This window comes from Carassius carassius, chromosome 18 (assembly GCF_963082965.1).
Source record: "Carassius carassius chromosome 18, fCarCar2.1, whole genome shotgun sequence".
Taxonomy (NCBI): Eukaryota; Metazoa; Chordata; class Actinopteri; order Cypriniformes; family Cyprinidae; genus Carassius; species Carassius carassius.
In genome coordinates, this window is record NC_081772.1 from 10,159,484 (window position 1) to 10,185,833 (window position 26,350).

Below are 26,350 nucleotides of genomic sequence, written 5' to 3' on the forward strand. Positions count from 1 at the left end.
TGTTCAAAAGGTCGGAGTCTTAGTAATTTTTTTTTATTCTAAGATTTATTTATTTTTCAACAAGGATGCATTAAGTTGATCAAAAGTGACAGTTTATATTTCAATTAAATGCTGTTCTCTTTCTATTTATATAAGAATCCTGAAAAAGAATGTTCATAGTTTCCACACACACACACACACACACACACACACACACACACACACACACACACACAAACAAATTGTTAAGCAGCAAACTGTTTTATCACTGATGTGTAGGAATGTTTCTTGTGCACCAAATCGGTATATTAAAATGATTTCTGAAGGATCATGTGATAACTGAAGACTGGAGTAATGTTGAAAATTAAACTTTGCCTTCACAGCAGTAAATTACATTTAAAATATTAAAAAAAGAGAACAGATATTTTAAATTTGTATAAAATTTAACTGTCGCTGTTTATACTGTATTTCCGATCAAATAAATGCAGCCTTGGTGAGCAGATGACATATTAAAATATTAAATATCCCCAAATAAGTTAGTTTTTAAGGATTTCCTCTGACCTCTGATCATTTGACCAAACAACTATTGTTGTTGCAATTAATAACATACAGTAAAAATGCACTAAATAATAATAAATAAAAAAAATTCCGTTTTTATTTGGGTGAACATTAGTAATTTTATGTTCCCAACACAGCATTGAAAAGCAATTAACCACAATATGCATTTATTTTTTACAAAAACAATTATATGCGTGAATGCCACTTGGGTCAAACTTTTTGAGCATTATTGCATACATATTTTTAAAAAGTGACCTCACCTTTTTTTTTTTTTTTTTTTTCACGGCAAAAGGAAGTGGAGTGATTCTCCCTGGTTCATGCTGTGTAGTACATTGTTGGACTATATACACATAAGCTGAACATATCTAGTTGTTGTACCATGACTTGCAGTTTTTCCTCCTCAGAGTCATACATTTCTAGTTAAAAGCAGTTCTGTTGTGCTCAGCCTAGCTGTTTTAACACAAGAATGTTTCCTGTGTGGAGGCCTCTTAATTAAGACTTGCTTTTTTATGGTGTTACTGACACACTCATCTGTCCTCAAGCTTTTCTCACTCATTTCCATTTTCAGTTTTCTGCTCAATACTCTATTGAGGTTACAAAAGAGATATTCAGAAAAACCATAGACTGTATAAAAACATGGACGTAGTGTCTGTGATGTCACCTGTAGATTTCTGAAGAGCCCACCATGGTAGCGTGTCACCGTGCGTCACTCCAGGGCGCGAAAATGGGCTAAAAGGTGGGAGCTTGTTGCTGAAGCCACGCCCACCTAGCTTGACGACCATGTCAGCAGCGCTCACTCCACCTGTCACTCAAATGACCTTAATTATGCAGAACTTTAAGGCTTGATATAATTTCAGCGGATGAGCTATAAGAAAAAATCACCCTTTCACACTTGTGATGAAGGGCAAAATTAGCTATATAGACCAAAATAATAAAATAATTTTTTGAACCAGGCTGTAAACATGTTTTTTTTTTTCTGCTGTAAGATGGGCATTTTAACATGGGAAGGTCTATGGGATTGACTCCATTTTGCAGCCAGCCTCAAGCGGCCAGGTGATGAATTACAGTTTACGTTACTTCCGTGTTAGCTTCACGAGAGAGAGCGGGAGGTTGCCACTTGGGAAATAACCAATGTTAATGTTCAAGCTGGAGATTTAAAGCTGCCAGTCATCTTTTGTTAATCTGTTGTTGTCAGTAAAGTACATTTTTGTGTGGAGACAAAATCAAGATATCACTGATAATACAACACAAGTAAAAAGTGAAGAAAAAGTACACATACTGTATCTCTAAAAAAAGGAACACCTCTTTAGCCCCATGTGTGCTTCTCCCAGTGTCCTTTTGAAGAAGTGAAGAAACTGTTTTATGTAGTCAAGGCAAGACCAGGAGCAACTCAACTATTCTTCCTAAACTTATGAAAAAAGTCTGAATACATCAAGTGGAAACTCTCCTTGAGCTCATTTGCCACTCATGACCTGAGCATCCCCATGTGCTCCGGTCTTTTTCCTAGCAGGCAAAGTTATAGACTCAACTGTCAGCCAACGAGGATCTGTAGCCTGCCTCAAAGACTTATGGCTTAATTTAGTCTTCCCAGGACTATTAATTTATAATTGCACTTTTCACTTTTCAATTTTACAATTGAAAGTGTGAGCGATAAAGAAGCAAAAGCTAAACTGTAATCACTGATGCTCACGTTCCAGTAAATGCAAACCTCTTGGTGCCACACACACAGATGCGCAGCTGTTTATGGAAGCAGGTTAATGGCTTTGGCAGGTTCTGCTGATGGCTGGCTGGTCTGTGTGTGGTTCAGGTGCTGCCCCTGCGGTGTCTCCTCAGAAGCTGGAACTGTCTGCAACCCCACCCCCCATCCCCCGCAGGCCTGTATCTCGTGGCCCGGTCTGCCCCCTGTCTACTTCAGACCAGCGTGACCTCCAGCACAGACCACTTCCAGCTCAATATTTTAAACTGTGCTCAGTCAGACAGCTGAGACATGCTTTGTGTCCATCCAATTACCACACATCACAAGTACTTGCCTGTTATGACAGGAAGTGAGGAGAACACATGCAGTGAATTTGGTGTTTTTCATACATTTTCTTTAGTTTCGATCTTTGTTGTGTTTTAAATGGAATACTAGCTAATGCATACTGCACAGTATGGACTGTAAGGTATTGTATTTTATAAAAAAGTATGCATGGCATTGTTTATTATGCAACAATAAATAAAGAAAAGAAGAAAAATCAGTTTCTTTCGGCATATAGGAAATGGAAGGTCAAGTCATGATGTTGTGGTATGAGGAGAGTGGGGCGAGCTGTGCCACTTTTTAACTATGATGTGTGCCATCAACTGAAGTTAAACAAAAGCATCTGTAAAATGAATAAAAAAAAAATAAAAACAAATTGGTCCAGCAACAGAACTTGCCCCACATTAAGGATTAATGTCAAATAGAATTATGGGAAAAATTAGAGAAAAAGAATACTAATGAATTATGTAGCTATTCCCAAAATTTGCTGCATGTCATCCACATTTTCATAAACCTTTTAGGTAAAAAATGGTTTAATATTTAAAATAATATTTGAATACATATTTAAATATAATATTTTAATTTTTAAAGTTTCTATATTTTTTTGATTATAGAATTATTTTTAATAATATTCTCTACATTTGTGTGTAGAGTTTACAATCAGTATTTTTTGAGCCATCACTATTTACTAAAAAAATTATAACTTCTTCATAGATATTTGTCACAGGCAGTTATATATGTGTATGTCTGTCTAAATATGTGGCAATGTTAAAAATAATGTTGTTTGTCAGATATTCTATAGAGGTTACAAAAGGCTTTAGCTCCATGTAGAGACATCGAGTAAAATCAATCTAAAGTTAAATCTCATGATCTAAAGAGAAGAATCATTGAATGTGGTTTTGTGTAAATATATGGTCATGTGACAAATTCTGCACAAATGACCAAATTAGTAGGCAGCACAGCTTGTATGAAACAGTGATTCAAATATTGGTTATTCTAGACTGTACATACTGCATTTCTGCTAGGTCTTAACTTTTGCTCTTTTGTTTTGTTCTTTTCTCTCATTTCCTCTTTCTTTCTGCAGTGCGTCTGCGGATGGATCGTCTATCATTGATAAAGGAGTGCATCTCTCAGTGTCCTACTGCGTACAGACAGTCCACTCTCCTCCTCAGCCTGGCCAGACTGCTACGCGTTGCAGGTAAAATCGAATTAAAACTTCCCTCAGCATCAGGCTAGCGGTCCGTTTCTGTATGTCCGTTGCAGAAAAATGCTTAAACTGAAGTATTTCCAGATACAAAGATTCATCAGCACTGTCAAAGATAGCCTGCCACAGCAGTTACGTTAAAAAATACCCACATCAGTTCTTGGCATCGCTTCAGCCAGTGCTTTGTTTTAGTCGTTAGCCAATGCAATCCTCGAAAGTTCTAAATATTTTTATGGCATTCCAAAATGACAAGACAGTCGTAACTGAAGATGGTGCAGTACAGTGCCTATTTTTCATAGATTAAACAGTGCTAATTTTCCAGTGTGCGTTTAAGCTGTATTTGCAGAGTCAGGAGTGTTGTGTCTACTGGTGAATAAATAGATGAATGCTATTTACCGAGGATACAGACAAATATTACATTACTTATTATGTTACAACAGGTTATATTATCATATTAAAGGGTTAGTTCACCCAAATATTAAAACTATGTCATTAATAACTCACCCTCATGTCGTTCCAAACCCGTAAGACCTCCGTTCATCTTCAGAACACAGTTTAAGATATTTTAGATTTAGTCAGAGAGCTTCCTGTCCCTCCATTGAAAGTGTGTGCACGGTATACTGTCCATGTCCAGAAAAGTAATAAAAACATCATCAAAGTAGTCCATGTGACATCAGAGGGTCAGTTAGAATTTTTTGAAGCTTCGAAAATAATTTTTTGTCCAGAAATAGCAAAAACTCGAGAACGAGTCAATCTTTTGTTAGTTATCTGGCTCGGCTCGGTGTTCATGTTCAGTTCTCTCTTCACAGCAGTTCAGTCAGTGTACTGTTTGAGTAAATGAATTACTCCGGGATATTGGTTTGTTTGAACTCAGAGGGAGTGTCGGCCACATTGAAAAAGTTAACAGCTTAAGTCATTTGTGGATTAATGCTTATTGGAGACGCGAACCGTTTCAAACGATTCAGTTTGATTTGGTGAACTGGTTCAAGAAGATCCGGTTACATCGAGTGATTCGTTCGCGAACCGGATATCACAGACTGCAGTGTTTTGGACCATTGGACATTTTTGGACCAAAATGTATTTTCGATGCTTCAACAAATTCTAACTGACCCTTTGATGGCACATGGACTACTTTGATGATGTTTTTATTACCTTTCTGGACATGGACAGTATACCGTGCATACACTTTCAATGGAGGGACAGGAAGCTCTCGGACTAAATATAAAATCTCTTAAACTGTGTTCCGAAGAGGAACGGAGGTCTTATGGGTTTGGAACGACATGAGGGTTAGTTATTAATGACATAATTTTAATATTTGGGTGAACTAACCCTTTAACTATCAGATCACAAATCACAACATTGTTGTAGTTTAACTGTTGAACATATCAGAAGTGATATACAGACCAAAAATAGCTTTTTATGTAGCATTATCTAACATATCAAGTTAATTCTCACATCAAAAAGTATGGAGTTTTGCCTCTGAAAAAGTCAAGGGACACCAGAGTGCTCCCCATTTGTGAAAGTATAGTTGAATGTTCTTTCAAATCGCTTTTGGCCACTTATTTTGTGAGCCAGCATGGATGTCAGTCTTCAGGCGATCAGTTCTTGTGTTGGTTACAGGGGTAATTGAGGTGACTTCCAGAGCTCGGACTCGCTTCTTTTCTGTGGATGTCAGGCAGATCAGTATGCAGGACATCAGAAGCTCTTCTTGTCGTATATAGTGGAATTGATTAGCTCTCTATGAAGTGACTGGGTGTTCGCCGTGCTAGTGTTTGATGTATTGCCCTCGACTAATGGCCGTAGGGCTGTTTTGTTTGTGAGTGTGTGTGTCAGCGCACCTGTGCCTGTATCTGCACTGGCATAAGAGAAAGGTGAAATGAGGAGTAACGGAAAGCTATGAATACTCCTGACATATCAAGACTTCCATGTCACTCATAAATCAGTTTGGAATAAGGCCACTTCCCATTGTATCGACCCTTTTGAATTTACTGGTGAATAATCATATCCATGGTGATCGCAGGCGTTCACGCACATGTGCACGCTCACTATCCTGCCTCCTCTTGTATTATTGCCTGTCTGGTCTTTGATGCTCGACACACACTTTAATGAAAAAAAAAACAACCCCTATCACTGTTTTCATCAGGCTTCATGGTCTTTTTTTATTTTCTTATTTTGGACTGAGATCAGAGCCGTTTAAGAGGGCATTCTCTGAGATGTGATTGTGATATTTGTACATTGAAGCAGCCATCCAGGAATTTATCAGAAAAACATTTGAAAGGAAATGAATATACTTTTGAGTAGTAAAGCGATGTTTTATGGTGTTTATATTTGTTCATATTTGATAGTGATCGGATCCTGACAGAACGTTAAGGAGTTTGAAAGTGAACTTTGAAATGAGTGCTATTTCTTTAAATTCATCTGAACTGAAATGAAATGTGCTGCTGCTGCTGATGATGATAATAGATGGGTCTAAAAGAATAGTTTGTCCCAATATTGAACATTTTCTGAAAATCTGATCATCCTCTGTCCATCCAAGATGTAGATGAGTTTGTTTGTTCATCAGAACAGATTTGGTGAAATTTAGCATTACAGTACATCACTTGCTCACCAATAGATCATCTGCAGTGAAGTGAAATGACATACAGCCAAGTATGGTGACCCATACTTAGAATTCATGCTCTGCATTTAACCCATCCAAAGTGCACACACAGTTGTGAACACACACCCACACCGTGAACACACACCCGGAGCAGTGGGCAGCCATTTATGGGGGAAGTCATGGCCTAGTGGTTAGAGAGTTTGACTCCTAACCCTAGGGTTGTGGGTTTGAATCTCGGGCCGGCAATACCACGACTTAGGTGCTCTTGAGTAAGGCATCGAACCCCCAACTGCTCCCTGGGCGCCGCAGCATAAATGGCTGCCCACTGCTCCAGGTGTGTGTTCACAGTGTGTGTGTGTTCTCTGCTCTGCATTTAACCCATCCAAAGTGCACACATACAGAGCACGAATTCTGAGTATGGGTCACCATACTTGGCTGAATGTCACGTCACTCACTCACTATGCTGCGGCACCCGGGGAGCAGTTAGGGATTCGGTGCCTTGTTCAAGGACACCTCAGTCATGGTATTGAGGGTGGAGAGAGCGATTAAAACATCCACTCCAGTGCATCAGTTAATGTCTTGTGAAGTGAAAAGATGTTTGTTTGTAATGAACAACATTAAAATCAAGGCATTTAACATCAAACTGTTGTATACAAGGCCATATAATATCCAAAATATTGCTTTCTCAAGTAAAAATGTTCCTATAAATGTTCCAGAATTTATCATGTCTTAGTTGTGTGATGATTTTGGTGTTGGTTTAGGTGATGATGAGGCCAAGAGAAAGGGTCAGGTGCTCACGCTGCTGGCAGAACAGGCTCTCCGCTGTCAGGACTTCAAGGCCTCCTACATCCACTGCCAGGATCTGATGGCTGCAGGTAAACTGGAACAGATTGACTCTAAATCTCACTTCACTTTCCACTTTGTTTAAATCCAAATCAGAAATGCACTGCAGATTTTCAGCGATTCGACTTTTTTATTATTTAAAATCTTGAATCTTAACAGTTTTGTGTGTTCAGCAGACTTAGAAAAGCCATTTCGTTTGCTAGTTTGGCTAGAAGTTGCTCTTTGTGAGTGCAGTCTCTTTAAAATGATTTAAATCATTATCCACAAACCATTAAAAAGACATAGAAATGTATTATTCAACGGTACCATCGTCCCTACAGCATCAAAATTTGCTTGCAGACTTCTTTTTTTTTCCGAAGTGAAGTTTGAATAACAATGTTTTGAATGTGATCAGCAGGGCCATCTTTATCATTTCAGTCAGATGCATCTCTAGTCGGAGCTCAAAGGTGTTTTATGTGTGTGCGCTTGTATGGTGCTTTTCACTTAATGCGCCATCAGATGTTGGAAAGAGACTGGTGTCGTGTACGTGTGTGTGTGTGCGCATATATACTTCAGGCTGGGGTAGATTAATGCAAGCTTGAGAACAGAAGATGTGCTAATCTCTGATTGCTATCGGCAGCAGTCTCACAGCCTCGCTAACATCAGTGTGGAAAATGGGTTAGCCTTTCTCCTGCTTCACTGTGTAATTATTCAGTCACTCATGGAGAATGAGGAACAGAGGGAGAGTGCTAGAGATTAGAAAGATTTACTGAATGCATGAGGAAATAAGAGCCATGGATGAAAAAACAAAAATAAAACTGCAACCGATTCTTGAAACTATGCTAGCTGAAACCACAGCACTACAATGGCTAGTGCTGAAGCAAGGGATTTTGGGGTTTGCTGTTTTTGTTGTTTCTGGGCAGATCTATCTGTCTGTCTCTTGTTCTATTGTTTGTTCTGTCTATCGTTCCGTCTACCATTCTATCTGTCTGTCGTTCTGTCATTCTATCCATCATTCAATTCATCATTATATTGTTCTCTGTCTGTCTATCTATTTATATGTCTATCTATCTGTCTGTCTGTATTATCTGTATAGCAGCTACTTTTTTCCATATTCATTGTTCTTCCTTAAAATCAAATTCAAATTGTAATTAAATATTCATGAATTAAATTGTAATTTGAAAAGCAGTCAGGCCCTGAAAAGTGCTGTCTTTGACACATAAGAAATGCCTGACCTCCTCCTTCAAAGTCAGTTTGAAATCTCCTGTCTCCTGTATATGACTGCTTTCCATCTTTTTTTCTCTGTTTTTCTTACTCTAGGCTATAGTGATGGTTGGAATGTGTGCGCTCAGCTGGGTCAGTGTGAGGCATACTCACAGCTTTCTGCCCGTCAGAAGCTGATGGCGTTCGCGCTCACACACTGTTCTCCCAGCAGCATCCAGAATCTGTTAACGGCTTCCAGTTCCCTTCAAACACAGGTGCCTTTTTGTTCACTTAGATGTATTGTCCCTCTAACTATTTTATATATGTGTAGAGAGATACTTGCCAGTGTCCATGTAGTGTTTTACATGTAGGCCTACATGCAATATTTCCAGTTATTAATAAACAGTAATTGACATTTCAAGTTAAAAGCTAACTCCTGATCTCCTGATCTGAGCTGGAATGCTTTGAATAGTTATTCTATAGAATATTTGCCAAGTTTCCTGCTCCTTTCTTCCTTCGTTTCTGTGTATAGGCATATGTTGTGTTGGACATAGTATGCATAGACAGACTTAAAGCAGAGCTTTTAAGTTTTAGAAATCATCTCCAACACGCACACTATTACCCCCTAAGCCCTTCTTCCAGCTCAAGTCGCCTCTATCTCCCTCTGTGTTGACTTCTTTGGTGTCAGGCTGCTTTCAGGACAGACCTAAAGTAGATTTACGTATACCAAGATAGTTGCCACATTGAAACCCTCAAAAGAAAATGTATTGAGGGTTGGAATAGTAATTTAAATAAGTTTTACTGCCCTGTCAAGTATAAATACTGCCCGAACGATTAAACATTTAAGAGCAAAGAAAATTGAAGAGAGAAAAGGTGTTTTGCTGAAGTACAGGAATGAAAAAGTCAATGTTTCGCTCTCTTCTCTTGTCTTAGGTTCTGTACCAGGCTGTAAATTACAAGATTGATCCTTCTCAAGCGCAGAAAACAGGCAGCGAGCTGTCCGAGGTAAAGAACAGCGCTTCTGCATACATCATGTCAGAGATCTTTATTTCAGAGTGACACTTTGAGGAGCAAAATTTTTTCCAATAATTTTTTGCTAATTATCCAGTTAGAATATTGTGTCATGACTTCTTTAAAACGTTTTTTTTTTTTCCTTTTTCCGAAAAGCTTGTATGTGCACAGTCAGTGCTTGGAATGGAATTTCGCTTTCCAACATATGAAAGAAGTATAATACATTTAATATTTTTTATATTTTATATATATTTTAATATTAATATCTTTTTAATATATATATATATATATATATATATATATATATATATATATATATATATATATATATATATAATTTTATATATTTAAAAAAAAAATCAAGATTATAAACTTTTTTTTTTTTTTTTTATAATAACATGCACTTATACACCGTTCACAATAGGACCATGAACCTGCAATAAGAAAGTAAAAAGGGTCAATTTGGGCTTCATGCTGTCTGTAAGCTTTCTTTAGAAATTTTTACATGAGTACCAATGTTTCATTCATGTCTATAAAATAGTAAAATCTTCTCCTGGATTGTTACATTATAGTGGACTTTTAAAGCACAAGCTTTGACTGAACTCTGAGTTCTATGCCTCAGTAACAGACTCTCTCTGCATTTTTCATACACTGTAAATATAGCTTTAGAGCTCAGCTATGTTACTCATAGCAAGCACTGTTTTCACCTCACCATGATAAAAGACACCATAGACATGTTTAAAAATTCATGTGCACACAAAAATACATAAGCGTAAATGTGTATGTGTGTTGTGTACAGTATCTGCTAAATGTGCATTTAAAACTGAATGAAGTATTGATGAGGTCAAATTTGTAGTTTTGCTTAGTTTTTCTGCTATTTTTTTAAAAGTTCACCTAGCATCGCGGTAACATGTAAATATTGTTTCAGTTTTTGTCATGTTGCTACAGTGAGCAGGCGGTGATTTGCTCCACTGATGGCGAAGAGCTTTCTCGCTCAGGTGTCAATTTACTTCTCTGTGCGTATGCCTTCATTTATAATGCATGTCGAGTTTAGCTCAATGTGATGACTATAGTAGCACTTTTGTTTGTTTTATAGGATTAAATGGAAATTTCTGTCCCTCCTGGGATTTCCTCCAGTTTCTTTGTGTTTGTATTTTCCCCACTGGGTAACACTTGCCTTGAGTAAATTAGCATACTTGTCACCTTATTGCATCTTGATAACATTTACAGCCTCTGATGAATGATTTATTAATCACATTTATACCACCACTTTTGGCCATTTATGCAATTACCATTTTACCCAAGTTTTCATGATTGGACTTGTCTGTGCATAAACAGCAGAGAATAAAGACTCCCCATGTTGATTTTGGTGCATTTAGAAGTTCACTTCTGACAAAAATCCGTCAGATCTCAAAGCCTGACTTGTAGCTTTGTTGACTGTTCTAGCCTTAAAATTAATCAAACATAAACATGAAATCAAAATTGACCCTATTCACTGGCACGGTGTATTGTCCTGAGTGTAAGTAATGTCTGAATAAATAAAAAATGAAGCACAATAAAATAAAATAATTAGATTTAAATTAACTTGACTTATAACACACCTTAATCAATTGTAAATAAATATATAGTACTTTTTTATTTACCCTTAATTTGAATTCCTGATGTATGAAATTGTATTTGCTGATATGTGGCATTAATATGACCTTGTTCTGTTGCAGTTTCTGCATCAAAAAACAAAACACAAACACACACACGCACGCACGCACACAAAACCTCCAGCCATCTATATTGTTTAATAAATGGATATAAAAATAAATAAACTGAAATGTAATATTATATAACATAATTAAATATAAGAAATTATAAAGTATAATTTTTATACATCAGGAAAATTATTATTAAATGTCAATATAAAATGTATTTACTGATATATATATATATATATATATATATATATATATATATATATGCCATTGATATTACATGTATGGAAAAAAAAAATTGGGGGGGTGATATTGTGCATTAAATCACTGCCTCATGGTTCTGATCTGTCAGGTCTGTTCCCTTTTGTTTACACTTTTTGCAAAAGCACTTTTGTTTCACAGTAGTTTTACAGAAAATACTGTCTTGAAACCCCTAGTGAGAAAATCAAACAGTCTCTACAGAAAGAAAACACATCCTACTGTATTTTCTTATTTACTGTAGTTCAGCTAGAACCGCTGTAATTTGATCAATACGGCTCATGTGTAACCTTTCTTGGCTGCCCATAGCAGACCGGAGCTGCTGTTCCTGGATCAATTAACCCCACAGACCTGCTGCACAGAACCACAGCCCGCACTCTAGAGGTCCTGACCAACACAACCATGACCACCAGAGCCGTGCTGACCGCTGTCAGCGACTCCCATTGGTGGAGGGAGTCCCTCAGCTTACTTCGCCCACTGCACGTAAGTCACATTTAACTTCAGCCTGAAAGGTTTTGTTCGCCACTCTCTGAAGTGTAACCGCATGCCTCTCTCCATTATGCATCTCAGTTCTCTTCAAAACACAACTGCCAGGAACAGGTTGGACAAACCTCATCAGTAAGACTCGTCTGCACATTTTTTTGGCAGATTTTGTTAGGCCATTAAAACCTGGCATGACTGAATGAACTTCTCCCCGGCAGACGTCTGCGTCTCTCTTTGTTGAAGCGGTTTGTTTTTTTGAGTTCCTGTTTCTATGAAATTCGCCCGAGTCCTTCCTGTGAAATGGTCGATGACAAGCTGAAGCTTGTGCATTTCTAATGCCCTTCCATATTGACTGTCTCTCAAGGCCAGAATCAAAAACTCCCCCTGTCCTTGGCAGAAGGCTCTGGCGCCTTATGAACGTTTTTGAGGGTGGCTGAAACATTAATGGGTCCTGCATGCATGTCTGTGAATGTTTTATGAATATTCTATGAATGTTTAATGAATGTTTATCTCCTCTCAGGGACAAGCTGTGGAAAGAAGCCATACTGGTTCAGCCAATCAGAACACAGATCTGGAAAGGCAGGGGTGCAGTCCTTTCTATGAGGAGCTGTTCAATGATCCATACGTCAGTACGGTAAAGTTCACTATCTCCATCCTTCTGGCTCTCATCTGTTTGTGTTTTTCCTAAAGCTTTATTTTTTCCACTTTCAGTGAATACCATCAAGCTATTCTTTACATGTAGTTGTCATATGGCTTCAGAAGACTTGGGATATAGCATAATAAATCTTGTAGATCACATTTATGTTTACATGTATGGTATCATTTTGCTGTTTGACTTCCCTAGTTCTTATTGTTCCCTAGTGTTACTAGGATTTATGGTTGAGGTTTTTGTTCACTGTTTCTTCACGTTTCAGGAATGTGCATGCACAAGTTCTACTTCCTAAAAGAAGAAAAGCAGAATTTAAAAGCTTAAATGTCCTATATACCCCAAAAATTTGATTGTAGATTGTATTTGGTCACAATAATACAAAACGAAAGTCTTCTGTATCAGTGTAACAGCTGCTTCTAGGCCAATTACTCAGGTGATGACTCAGTGATAAAGTTATAAATATAACATTCAACTTTGTTGAATTTAAAATTCATTTGACAGGTATTGGCTTCTGTCGATATATATATATATATATATATATATATATATATATATATACAGTACAGACCAAAAGTTTGGAAACATTACTATTTGTAATGTTTTTGAAAGACGTTTCTTCTGCTTATCAAGCCTGCATTTATTTGATCAAAAATACAGAAAAAAATTGTATATTGTGATATATTATTACAATTTAAAATAATTGTTTTTTAAATTTATTATGCTTTAAATTATAATTTATTTCTGTGATGCAAAGCTGAATTTTTAGGATCATTATCACATGATCCTTTAGAAATTATTCTAATATGATGATTCATTATCAAAGTTGGAAACAGTTCTGCTGCTTAATATTTTTTCAGAACATGTGATACTTTTTTAGGATACTTTGATGAATATAAAAAAAAAAGAAGCTATGTTTTTAAAATATAAATATTTTGTAATAACAATATACACTACTGGTCAGTAATTTCTTCTTTTTTTTTTAAATAAAATCAATACTTTTATTCAGCAAGGATGTGTTAAATTGATAAAAAGTGATAGTAAAGAAAATATATTATTAGAATATGTATTATTAGAATTTTTATTTTTATTTTGAATAAATGCAGTTCTTTTTAACCTTTTATTCATCAAATATATTAGACAGCAGAACTGTTTCCAACACTCATAATAAATCAGAATATTAGAATCATTTCTAAATGATCATGTGATAGACTGGATGTTACATGTGACACTAAAGGTTGGAGTAATGATGCTGAAAATTCAGCTTTGCATCACAGGAATAAAGAATTTTTTAAAAGTATATTCAAATAGAAAACTATTATTTTAAGTTGTAATAATATTTCACAATATTACTGTTTTTTCTATATTTTTGATCAAATAAATGCAGGCTTGATGAACAGAAGAAACTTCTTTCAAAAACATGAAAAATAGTAATGTTTCCAAACTTTTGGTCTGTACTGTATATATATATATATATATATACATATATAATATATCATTTATTTTTATAAATTTTTTTGGTCGAATTTCAAAGCTTTATGCAAAAAATGTCAGAATAAATAAGCCAAAAGCAAAGTGTAATATTCCCTGTTCTCTATAAATTTTTCAGTCCGAGGATGTGTATTCATCATACAACTACACCCCTCAAGAAGACTTTGCTGAAGTTTTACTACGGACAGGCAAACTGGCTGAAACCAACAGCGAGGGACAGAATCTCTTTCCTGCAACTGAAGGTAGTTCTCCTCATATGCAGTATACAAATATTTGAATTTAAAATCAACTCTAATCACGGTGACTGGTGACCTCAACCGTCCCATTTAAGTTTCTGCCATCAGTATCTCATCACCCTCTTGTTAGCTGCAGTGTCCTTGCTAGGAATGCTGTAATCCTTTGCCCCGGGGCAGATTCTCAGGTAGCAGCGTTTCCTCCGCCTGGCTTCTTGTCTCCCTGATGTATCACCACTAGCTGGCTACATGTCTGGAAGAATAGCATCATATTGATTAATTAATGTGTACTCACCACAAGCAGACAGCAGTAAATAATGCGCACCCTCCCGATACAAGCGAGATAACGGCTAGTCAAAATATCAAGGCCTTTTGCGTCAAGATGGATGAGGCAAATGAGAAAATCAATGCGGACTGATGGGAGGGGTGCAGGAACTTTGGTGGAAGAATGCAAATAGCAATCCTCCCTTTACCGCTCTTTTAATTCCTTCAGTGTCACTGTCGTTCAGTTGCGCACAGCAGACATAAAGTCACCTTCGTGTGGGAGAACGTGAGATGAAAGGAAAGTGCTTGTGTCGGGCTGATAACCCTAAATTAATGACCTGCACATTAAAACGTATGCTGAATACACTTCCTCCTATAAGAAGAGTCATGGTTCTTTGCTCTTGTTTTAGGTATTGCACTCATGTTCTCTCTAATCTCTGTGCTTATGTGTGAAGTGCTTAAAGGTTATGAATTAAGGATGCGTCCCGCTGGTGATATGGTCATCATGCTTCTGACTATGCAACAGTGCTATTTTTATAAATAAAATAAAACCGTTATCCTTGCAGGATGGTATAAATATATCAATAAAATATATATTTTAAGTACTAAAATATTAAAATATGTAATTTTTTTTATTTTTTTTTTTTAATGAAATGATTCAAAAATTGCCAGTAGTTGGCAGTAATAATTTCATGAATAATTTGAGTCATTCATTCATTTAAACAGCTGATTCATTTAGGAATGTACTTAATGGCTCTCTTTATGAGTGAGTCATTGGATCACATGATTCATTCAAAACGCCTTCAGAAATTGTGTGTTGCTTGGAGATGCACAGTTATGCTGTGGCTGTTATAGATAATATTTGTGTTGGCAAAACTGAGCAAAAACTGACAATATTTTGATTAAAATATAACACAATATTAAGTTGTTATTTATTGCACTGCTGTATAAAATCAGTATCACATTTGCACTCTTTTTATTCAGGACAAAAACAGCATGTGATCATGTGATATTGCTTAACTATATCACATACAGGTTTTTTCCCCCCCGATCTCTTAAAGGAGTCATGACCCACAATTTGCACTTTTCCACGAGAATCAATGTATGTTATGATTGCCTAACGATTATACACTGGCCGGGAAGCCGATATTTAAAAGTGAAGCATTTGTTTACCTCAGGGTTTGTAAAATAGCCCACGTGCACGCGCACTCAAATACGAGATTTTGATTTCTTCCCCGTCTTGACGTCAAGACGGGGCAGGATATACCATATATGGACACCGCAGCAGGAAGCTCGCCCTTCCCCCCTCCCCCTCATATTCAGTCGAGAAAGACGCTGGAACTAGTGCACACGTGAGTTGCTCTGTGGTTGACTGCCAGAATCAACATGTAAATGTGTTTTCTCTACCAAGAACGGACCTACCTATCAGAGACCAGTGGATTAAATTCATTTTTAATGAAGCGGTTCCTTCAACCCTTCCCACTGGCTTATCGTTACGTGTTTGTGCTAAACACATTGTACGTTGAAAACCTTTACAAAGTTGGGGCTATATCAGGCGAAGTTGGCATCGAAGCTCGGGAGAAGCGCCATTCCAACAAAATTGCATGCAATTGAAACGGTAAGACTGTTTTTTATTGCTCTACTGTGTGTAACAAACAGCATCTAACTGCTAATGCGGCTATTGTATGCTATTGCGTCTGTCACTAGACAAATAAACGAAAGACTCGTGGTGAAGTAATTATTTATGTTCCCTGTAAACTGACTGCAAAAACGGACTTTTGACTGCATTATAATGATTTCTTAATTCAGAATATGATCAAGATTGCGTAGGTTGATGTGTTCGGGGAATTTGCCAGTTAATAGTAACATTTAAAGCCCCTTAAGTGAACGAAATGACTCGAAAAAAGATTTGTTCATTTTGATGAACGAGCTTGAACAAGAGAGTCTGGCGTTGCCAGATTGGGTGTTTTTTCCGCTACATATTAAGGCCGGTTTACGGTGTGTTTTAGGTGTGTTTTCGCCTAGAAGGCTTTATAGAAATCTGGCATCCTACTGAACGAAGTTAAACTGAGAGAGAGCGTGGCGTTCACAGACACCAGAATGAACGACTTCACAGTAACGTTCATCAGGCAGTAATGCGCTACGTTCAGTTCATGTTCGCCCAAAATATGAACGAGTTCATGAACTATCGTTCAATGAACGCGTTCAGGCACAACACTGGCAGGAGTATTAGCTTCGAGGTATGGGGAATGGCTGCTAACGTACTTTGCAAAAAACAAATGACTGAGATCATCATGAATTCGGTTATTGTTTATTTGTTGCCTAACGCTTATATATGAGGCGCCGTCTAGTTTGTGTGTGTGTGCTGTGCTCGTCTTATATTTGTGTGTGTGTGCTGTGCTCGTGTCTCATATGAGTAACGTTATGTGCATGAGTTGATATACATGTATGTGTGACCACTTAGTATATATGCAAGCGTGTTTCATATGTGTGCGTGAATGAAGTTTGATTTAAGCCCTAAACGGCGCCTCATACTTATACACTGGCCGGGAAGCCGGTCGCGTTCATTCACAACTTGCGCCATGATGTCAGTTTGTAATGATATGCTAAAGCGTTACCTGCGTTGTCAACCCCCCCACCCTTCCTGCAACCAATCAACGTGCCCCTCATTTGCATTATTATAATGACCGTCCACGACAGCCAAAATATCGCATCAGATCTCGCGAGACAATAATGCCTACAGAAATAAGGGTCTGAGGAGCTCTGTGTTTATTTTCTTTCCACTTTTCTTTTTTAGAAGGGCCTGAAAGACTATAATACAGCAGTAGGTATCCAAGGTAATACGAGGGTATGACTCCTTTAAATTTTAGGGGCATATGACTGCATTCTATAGGCTACGTCACGCAGTGAGTTTTTGCATTGCATCATGTTCATCAGCAATCCCCTACAGGTGTGTTGGACTTGAAGTGGTGGTGTACAGACTGATCAGTGTATGACATCAAAGTTCAGCAAGAGCTATAGAGATCAGATAGCTCTGTATGCTTTTCGAATTGCTTTTTGCGATTCTGGTCAGTCTGCCCAATGTTGCTTCAAGTCCAACACACTTTATGAAATGTGAGATGATGAATGTGGGGCGGGGCAGATGCAGTAATTGCATTAAATTGCATTCAAAATGCAATTTATATATTATTATTATTATTATAATTATTATTATTTCTTTATTTCAATTTTTCAAATTTTTTTTTTTTCTATAATCCATTAATTTATTCCATCCTGTCAGCATCAGTCACATGTATAGATTGGAAGTTTATAATGTGCATATTTGAAGTGTCGCTCACACACATACACACTCTAGAATAGAACAGAACACAAGTCTTTAGCTATAATGACAACCACCATCTCTGATAATCAGCACCCTGTGTCACTGTGTGAAGCCAAACCTCTCTAGTTCTCTTACGAGAGCTCTCTCGTACTGCTTCTTAGCTAAGACGCTACGGGAAAAGTCTCTTTTCACGAAATACTGAAGCAAAAAATTATCCTTAATTTTGTATTTTTGTAAAGCGCATTTGCAGCAGTACACAGCCATAGGCGAGACGGCTCGTTCGCTCATTGGCTTGTTCTGCGGCAACTGCACAGCCTATCGAGTTCCGCTGTGGCCGGGCTCTCACCTAAGTGCGCCGCTGTTTCAGTTCCAGAGATTGTGACTGTTTCAGCGTTTTTTGCAATGCGCAAGCCTGTACGGTTGCCCGCTTGCCTGCACACAAAAACCGTTATCACGGCTACCCAGATATTTCCAGAAAAAGGTGTAATTTCTGGTGTCCCGGCCACGGCTGATGGTGCTACAAATGTAGTGACGATGCCCACTGCTCAGTGCCCATCTCCACATATATGCACAGCCCTTCACACAGGGCTCGCGCCCATAAAAGCGACTCAAGTCGATCGCGCACACTGCATAGTAAGCGTGCCCACCCCTCAGTGCCCACAATTACTATGTCACACGCGTCATGTGGTTTCTGTAAAAACAAAACCCGTGCACGCTCGTCCGGCCACGGCCGATGGTGCTATAAATGCAGTGACGATGCCCACTCCTCAGTGCCCATCTCCACATGTAAGCACAGCCCTGCACACAGGGCTCGCGCACATAAGATCGACACAGATCGGTCGAGCGCGCCGCATAGTAAACGTGCCCACTCCCCAGTGCCCACATACACTATGTCACATACGGCGCGTGGCTTCTGTAAAAACGAGGCCCGTGCACGTAAGCTCTGCACAGGCAGACAGCGAGTTGAAAGTGGTAAATGTGCACATATGCAGCCCACAGTTACTCGCAGACATATCGAGTCCCACGGGGAGGAGCGATCTGCCCGCTGTGATCAGCGCGCTCCCCGCCTCAAATGCGCAGCACACCCGAGCGCCGCCGGTGCCCGGTCAACAGAGTGCGCTTCGCATCCAGCCCTTAGCCATTCATGCAGATGCATGGTCAGCGCTTCCAGGGGTTTCAGATTGGGTGCTAGGCATTATAAAGAGAGGCTACTCGCTACAGTTTTTTCGACACCCTCCTTGCTTTTCAGCGCACGTCGAAACTACGGTCAAAACAGAAGTAGCACACATACTTCGGGCCGAAATATCGTGGCCAGTACCGTTGAGGAGGGACCTCCTCTCGCAGGCCAGGGGCTCGATTTGGCACCCTCAACCGGAGTTGTGGTCCCTCCATGTGTGGGCGCTCAACGGTTACCCGCTGATCTCGCAGTGGGAGTGCTGAATACCATCACTCAGGCTAGAGCTCTGTCGTCACGACGTCTGTATGCCTCGAAGTGGTCGGTGTTCTCCAGCTGGTGCACAGCTCGAGGATATTCACCCCTTAGTTGTGAGGTGACGGAGGTCCTCTCCTTCCTACAGGAGCTGTTGGATAAGGGCAGAGCCCCATCCACGCTCAAAGTTTATGTGGCGGCCATCGCAGCGTTTTCTGAAACAGCGCTCGGTCAGTCAATAGGTAGGAATGATTTGGTCATCCGGTTCCTCAGAGGAGCTAGGAGGCTGAATCCTCCCAGACCTCAGTCAGTCCCTATATGGGACCTCGCGGCGGTTTTGGAGGCCATGAAGGGTCCCCCTTTTTTAGCCTATCCAATCGGTTAGCCTTCAGCATCTGTCGTTCAAGACCGTATTCTTGTTGGCTCTCGCTTCGGTGAAGCGTGTGGGTGATTTGCACGCGCTCAAGGTGAGCCAGTCGTGCTTGGAGTTTGGGCCTAATGACTCGAGGGTCATACTCAAACCTAGGCACGGTTATGTGCCGAAATCCCTCAACACGCCATTTCGGGCTCAGGTTATTGCCCTGTCAGCCCTGCCGGTGTCAGGAGAGGATAGAGACTCGAGTCTTCTTTGCCCTGTCAGGGTTTTAAGAGCTTATGTGTCTCGCTCTGCTGCCTTTCGGCAGACGGAGCAGCTGTTTGTCTCGTTCGGTGGACGTTCCAAGGGAATGGCTGTTTCGAGACAGACTCTATCCAGATGGATAGTTGTCGCCATAGCGTTAGCTTATGCTTCCAGGGGCCATCAGTGCCCGTTGAGCGTCAGAGCACACTCCACAAGAGGCGTCGCCTCGTCGTGGGCGTGGTCTACTGGGATCTCCTTGCAGGATATATGTATGGCGGCAGGTTGGGCCTCGCCGTCTACATTTATCAGGTTCTATAACCTGGAGGTTCCCGCCTTGCAAGCAAGGCTGCTGTCGGTATAGTCGAATCCGACTGTTATATGGGCAGTATTGTGTAAGACCCACATTGCCACATTGGTCAGGCTTGCCTCGGCTGTGTGATGTCATATTGCCGCATCTACTGATGCTGCTAGATATGGGACGGAGGGCTTTCCCCCTTTTCTGTCCTGGACTCTCTGTGAGTCCCTCAGGTGACTGTGCACTGTAAATCCTGGGCGTTGCTTCAGGTTTATTGGTGTGTGATCCCTGCGCGCATGGCGTTTTGCATTGGGTTCCCGTAGCGTCTTAGCTAAGACGCAGTACGAGAGAGCTCTCGTAAGAGAAGCGCCCTTATTGGTCTGATGTTGCATCAGCCCGCGCTCGATAGGCTGTGCAGTTGCCGCAGAACAAGCCAATGAGCGAACGAGCCATCTCGCCTATGGCTGTGTACTGCTGCAAATGCGCTTTACAAAAATACAAAATTAAGGATAATTTTTTGCTTCAGTATTTCGTGAAAAGAGACTTTTCCCGTAGCGTCTTAGCTAAGACGCAGTACTCGTTCGCTCTTCTAGAGAGAACTGAGGTTACGTTTATTAACCGAGTACGTTTTCAATGTTAAAGGGACTTTGAGGAAGGATGTGTTAAAAGAAGCTGTCAAACAGCTGAGAAAACTTAAACTGTTACTGTTAGGAACACTCCCACCTTTGTTATTTCCACACGTGCAAGACTCCCTCAGCTCCAGCTGTTTTTGATAACATAGTCTTTCCAAGGATTGCTTGACGTGCAAAATGCCTTTGATACCATCACGGGCTCAGAATAGCTGAATAAAACCCAACACTGTATTGCAGTTCTGTGAGAAATAGGAACTCATGGGCTGCCTGAAAGATTACGCTCGCTTCACCTGCTAATCTTGTTTGAGAGTCTGGCGCTGTACATGTCTGCACAGCAGTCTGCCTTTGTTTCGACCAAACTAACATTTCTTCACTAGCTTTGCACCGATTTTTCTTGTGTGTTTTGCTGCAAGTTTAATGAATGTTTACTATCATCCCTTAGGGTGTTTGTGGTCTGATCCTAATTGATCAAATTTAGCCACAGTCCCTGTAAGGTTTTGTTCACTGCTAAATAAGGTAAAGTTTACAGTCATAATTGCATACATTTAAAGGTGGCCATAGGAAATAATCATGTGTTGTGTAGATCAGCTGTTGAACCATATGTTCTATATAACCTACTTTCAAGATGTCTGTTCTTTTCATGTAGGAATTAAAGATAATTTTGAATATATTTGATGTTAATATACTGCTAATAAGTATTTTGGACCAGTGAGATTCCATTGTGGGCGGGGCTGTTTAATTGCAGCGCCTCAGAAATGGTCACCAGACAAACAACAAAATATTCTGTGGATTCTTACTTGTTTTTTCTGATTAGGACAAAAACTGAGATTATATGAGAAGGAGATTTTGCTTGCGAATAGCCTCTTGTAGCTTATTGCATTTCAAAGTGGTATTTTGGTTGAGGATAAGAATATGTTGTGGGTCTGAATCTGCATCCTCTCAGTATTGCTGTCACAGTCACATTTGAGGTTTATACACTGCCATTGAGAGCCATAGCAGCTCATTTTCCTCCCTCTCTTTTTCTTCTGTCACCTCATGTAACAGTACAGCAAGGAGGTGTTTCTATGCAGTAATAACTGAAATATTCATCCTTCTTTTCTCTCTCCATCTCCTCTGTCATTTCCACAGTACTCCTTCAGCTGGCCAGTGATGCTTTTCCCAAAGATATGACACTCGCTCTGGCCTATTTACTGGCTCTACCTCAGGTGAGTCTGACTGCTCTATTTGCAGATTCTTTCTCTCTGTGACTTCGTGTGTGTGTGCAGCAGGGCATGCTTGAGCTCTGGTGCCTCAGATTATGGTTTTTCATAACTATTTCTCTAACTGCAGCCAGAAGCGTGTGGTATTGAAAGATAAAACTGTTTAAAAGTCGCTAACAGTTGAATATGAAGTCTAATACCAGTTGGCCTCTGTCCTGTTACGTCCGGGGCCTCCATTTCAAAGTATTAATGCATTTTCCTGATCTCGATTGGTTCATGCTCTAATGAAATCATCTGAAAAGATCCTGATGGGTGTAAAATTGATAGCATGTGCCCATTGATGCCTCTCAGCTGATTATCAGGTGAAGCTGGGTTGAAATTGATGCACCGTTAGTGTGGCCATTGTCCTCCTCTACTGCTTTAGCCTCGATGGTCCTCATGGGTCGAGTTTCTGAGATATCCAGTCAATCAAATTACTCATCCTGATTACTATGGACATTACTACAGGTCAAATGTCCCTTTGACATTTCTTTTTGTCACTTTTAAAAATGTTTTTTATTTTAAACAGCGCTCTCTCTCTCTCTCTCTCTCTCTGTCTCTGTCTCTCTCTCTCTCTCTCTCTCTCTCTCTCTCTATATATATATATATATATTCTATTTTTGTGGTCTGAACCAGTGTTTTTGTAGTATCATTGATTTACTATTATAGTTTTAGTAATATTTTCCATTATGTTATTATTTTACATTTTCTTTTTAATTTCAGTTAAAGTGTTAGTATATTTTTTAATTTAGTTTTTTTCTTCTTCCTCTTATTTTTGTAAAAATATTTCTTTATAGTTTTATTAATTTTTATTTCAGATTTAGTTACTTAAAGGGATAGTTCACTTTGAAATAAATTTTGGTATGTTTTAGCTTACCTCAAGGACACACAAGATGTAGGTGTCTTTGTTTCCGCAGTATGTCCCATTTTGATATTTTTAGGTCAAACCGTTCTTGTCTGTGACCCATATAATGGAGGTCTATGGTCACCACCTCAAAGAGCATGCACAGAGAAGTCCAAATTAAACAATTCCCCATCGTAAGTACACATTGATGACCTAAGACATGACACGAGCGGTTTGTGTGAGAAAACGAACAGTATTTATATCGTTTTTACCTCTTGTACACAACCACTTCCAACTGATCTGAGGGCACGTGCTTCCTGATGTGACGTGTGCGCACATTCTGGCTTAGTCTGCGCAAGCGTGGAAAGCGCCGGAAGTGATCTCTCGCGCATGAACGTCATTCATTGTTTACTGTTTACCACACGATACCACACTTTCTGAAATATAATGCAGTAATTGTAATTAATTAATTTGTTTATAATGCACCCTATAATCGTTGTGATTATAATAAAAATATAACGCATTACAATTGCCATTGGGTCCCTCTGGCATTGGACGTCGCCTCCAGTTTATATGTGGCAAACTAAACACAACGTGCAAAACGCTGCGTCTCAACAGCGGAGAAAACTCAGGATCTTCAGTCAGGCAGGTGTGTGATGCAATACTGTCAATGTCGTCGTCTTGTAGTTGTGACATTGCTATGTTCCATTCGTGACAACATATGCTCTCCACTTCTGTTGGCATCTCATAACACTTGCTACTAAAACACCACAAATTTTGAAGAGATCTCTGTCTCTCTGAGGCTTGAAGACATGCTGCTGCAGCGGATCGCTCCTGAGTACTTGATCTGTGTATTCTGGTTCAAATAAATATGGTTGTGAAAAAATTAAACGTTGTCTGTCTATATATTGAAATCGTCTTCCATTGCAATTTCCTGTACGTCTAAATATGTTTAGATCTTCACAGTGAAAGGTAACACTTCCGAAATCTCTGTGTAAACCAGTAAGTCTAAACAATGAGTGATGTACACGCGCGAGAGATCACTTCCGGCACTTTCCACGCTTGCGCAGACAAAGGCAGAGCACTCGCGCCCTCAGATCAGTTGGATGTGGTTGTGTACAAGAGGTAAAAACGATATAAATACTGTTCGTTTCCTTACACAAACCGCTCGTTTCGTGTCTTAGGTCATCAATGTGTACTTACGATGGGGAATTGTTTAATTTGGACTCCACTGTGCATGCTCTTTGAGGTGGTGACCATAGACCTCCATTATATGAGTCACAGACAAGAACAGTTTGACCTAAGAATATCAAAATGGGAAATACTGCGGGAAACAAAGAAACCTACATCTTGGATGCCCTTGAGGTAAGCTAAAACTTATCATAATTTAATTTCAAAGTGGACCATCCCTTTAAGTACTAGAACTAGTAAGTACTAGTAACTCCACGCAAATTTCACAATAACGATCTATCACAATATCTATAGAAATCATGAAAAATAAAAAATGAACACAAATGTTTTAATTCTCCTCGTGTTTCATTATTCAAAACATATGTATGTGTACTATTCATGTTTAAATAGCAACAATAACGCCCCTAATTAACACAATAATGTTTTTTCATTATTTAAATATCACAATTATCGTCAATAACGGTATATCATGACACCCCTATTTAGTTTATAAGCCCTGCCCACAGTGGAATCTCATTGGTCCAAAATACTGACACTCAGCAGTATATTAAAATCAAATATATTCTGATATATTTTCTACATGGAAAGAACAGACACATCTTGAAATGTAAGTTATAGAAAGCATATGGTTTAACAACCAATCTACACAACACACTTTAACTCTCTTTTCATATATAATAAACTATGTAAAATTCGCTATGTACTGTAGTTAATGAGTCAATGGTTTTGAACACAGTACTGTCCATAGCCCCTTTCACACTGCATGTCGGACCCGGCATATTGCCGGAACATTGCCGGGTAGCCTTCTGTGTGAAAGCAACCATGTCCCGGGATTGATTCCGGCATTGAACCCGGGTCGGGGACCTAGTAACATTGCCGGGTTCGACCGAGACGAGCGCTGTGTGAACAAAAGCCAGATCTAATGCCGTGTCGAAGTGATGACGCACGTTATCGCGCGACTCTTTTACTTGCTGTTTTGAAGAAAGATCAACGTTCGGAACAAAAAAATTTGCAAACTGTAATGAAGCAGAGATCAGTTAGTTCCTCACTCTCCGCGCTGACGCCGAGATCGTTTGCTTGCTTCAGTGAAAGTATAACGTGCCTAACGTTTTCGACTCGTACATTACACGTCACGCCCTGATGTCACGTGTCGTTACAGGATCTTTAAGAGTTGTGTGTGAAAGCACACACATATCCCGGGTAATCACTGGCAGTGTGATAGTGCAAAATATAGCGACCCGGGAACAATTGCCGGAACACTTTACCCGTGTATTTGCCGGAATGGCAGTGTGAAAGGGGCTCATGCAATAGTGTTTCTAAAGATCAGTTTGGGAAACCAATTTAGATTAGTGTTCAGTGTGAGTGTGAACACACCTCTTTGTCTTTTTCTGTTTCAGGTGTTGGATGCTAACACGTGTTTTGAGAAGCAACCTCCATCAGCACTGTCTCTGCAGTTAGCTGCCTATTACTACTCTCTTCAGATCTACTCCCGTCTTGCACCCTGCTTTAAAGACAAGTGCAGCCCACTTTACAGAGTAAGCGTGCACCAACACTTTTCTCTGTCACCCTCCATTCCACAGCCATTCTTCATCTATCATTTTAGCAAGTTTCCAAACACTTACACGAGTCCAGAACAGAATTCATTAGCGATACAATAAAAGTTCTCACCTTGAAATGGACCGATAAAACGGTATCAGCCTTTTCTCTTTCTGTGTTTTGCCCATTTCCCTGCACATTCCACCTCTGTCTCTTTTACACAGCTCCTATGGTGTCATTCTTTTCCTCTTTTCTTGTAATATTTCAGGTTTATCTGCATTACACATGACAGCACTTTACCGCTTCCCTGCAAATTTTTGCATCTTCTCTCCGCATGCCTCTTTTCTCATTTTTCATGTTGCTCCGTTCCTCCGTTCCATTATCATAATTCCATCTTTCATTTTCACCCTCTGTTGCACCTCAGCATCTCTCCCTCCCGTTCCCCTTGTAACTCTCATTCTCTCAGACTCTCTCTCTGTCTCTGTGTTATAATGATGCATGCTCCTCTCAGTTCCCTTTAAGACTTATTAGTTAACAGTGAAGGAACAACACAAAACATAATTTGTTGTTGATGCGGTTTCTTTGACCGTACAGTCCACAACCCACCAACGGTCTTATGAGAAACACACCTAGTGTAATGCATACTACTTTTTATATTTGTTAAAACTTCAGAATCATCCTGAAAATCATGAAACAGTGACTCACACTGCTTCTTTCCATTTTCATTCCTCCCATGTTCTTCTTTAGGGAGGACAACTTCTGGTCTGCTTGTA

General features: G+C 39.4%; 1 protein-coding gene across 2 annotated transcripts in view; it reads left to right on the top strand.

Annotated features, from left to right (window-relative positions):
• Positions 1 to 26,350, top strand: part of LOC132092337 (NBAS subunit of NRZ tethering complex) — a 145,556-nt gene that overhangs the window by 47,664 nt on the left and 71,542 nt on the right. Inside the window, exons 32-40 of one of the 2 annotated variants that reach the window (XM_059498516.1) lie at positions 3,639 to 3,752; positions 7,119 to 7,232; positions 8,500 to 8,657; positions 9,316 to 9,387; positions 11,664 to 11,837; positions 12,358 to 12,471; positions 14,093 to 14,216; positions 21,897 to 21,973; positions 25,439 to 25,576. In XM_059498516.1, the coding sequence (XP_059354499.1) occupies positions 3,639 to 3,752; positions 7,119 to 7,232; positions 8,500 to 8,657; positions 9,316 to 9,387; positions 11,664 to 11,837; positions 12,358 to 12,471; positions 14,093 to 14,216; positions 21,897 to 21,973; positions 25,439 to 25,576 (1,085 nt within the window). The remainder of the gene's footprint in view (positions 1 to 3,638; positions 3,753 to 7,118; positions 7,233 to 8,499; positions 8,658 to 9,315; positions 9,388 to 11,663; positions 11,838 to 12,357; positions 12,472 to 14,092; positions 14,217 to 21,896; positions 21,974 to 25,438; positions 25,577 to 26,350) is intronic. The other variant, XM_059498517.1, reaches the window with a different exon arrangement.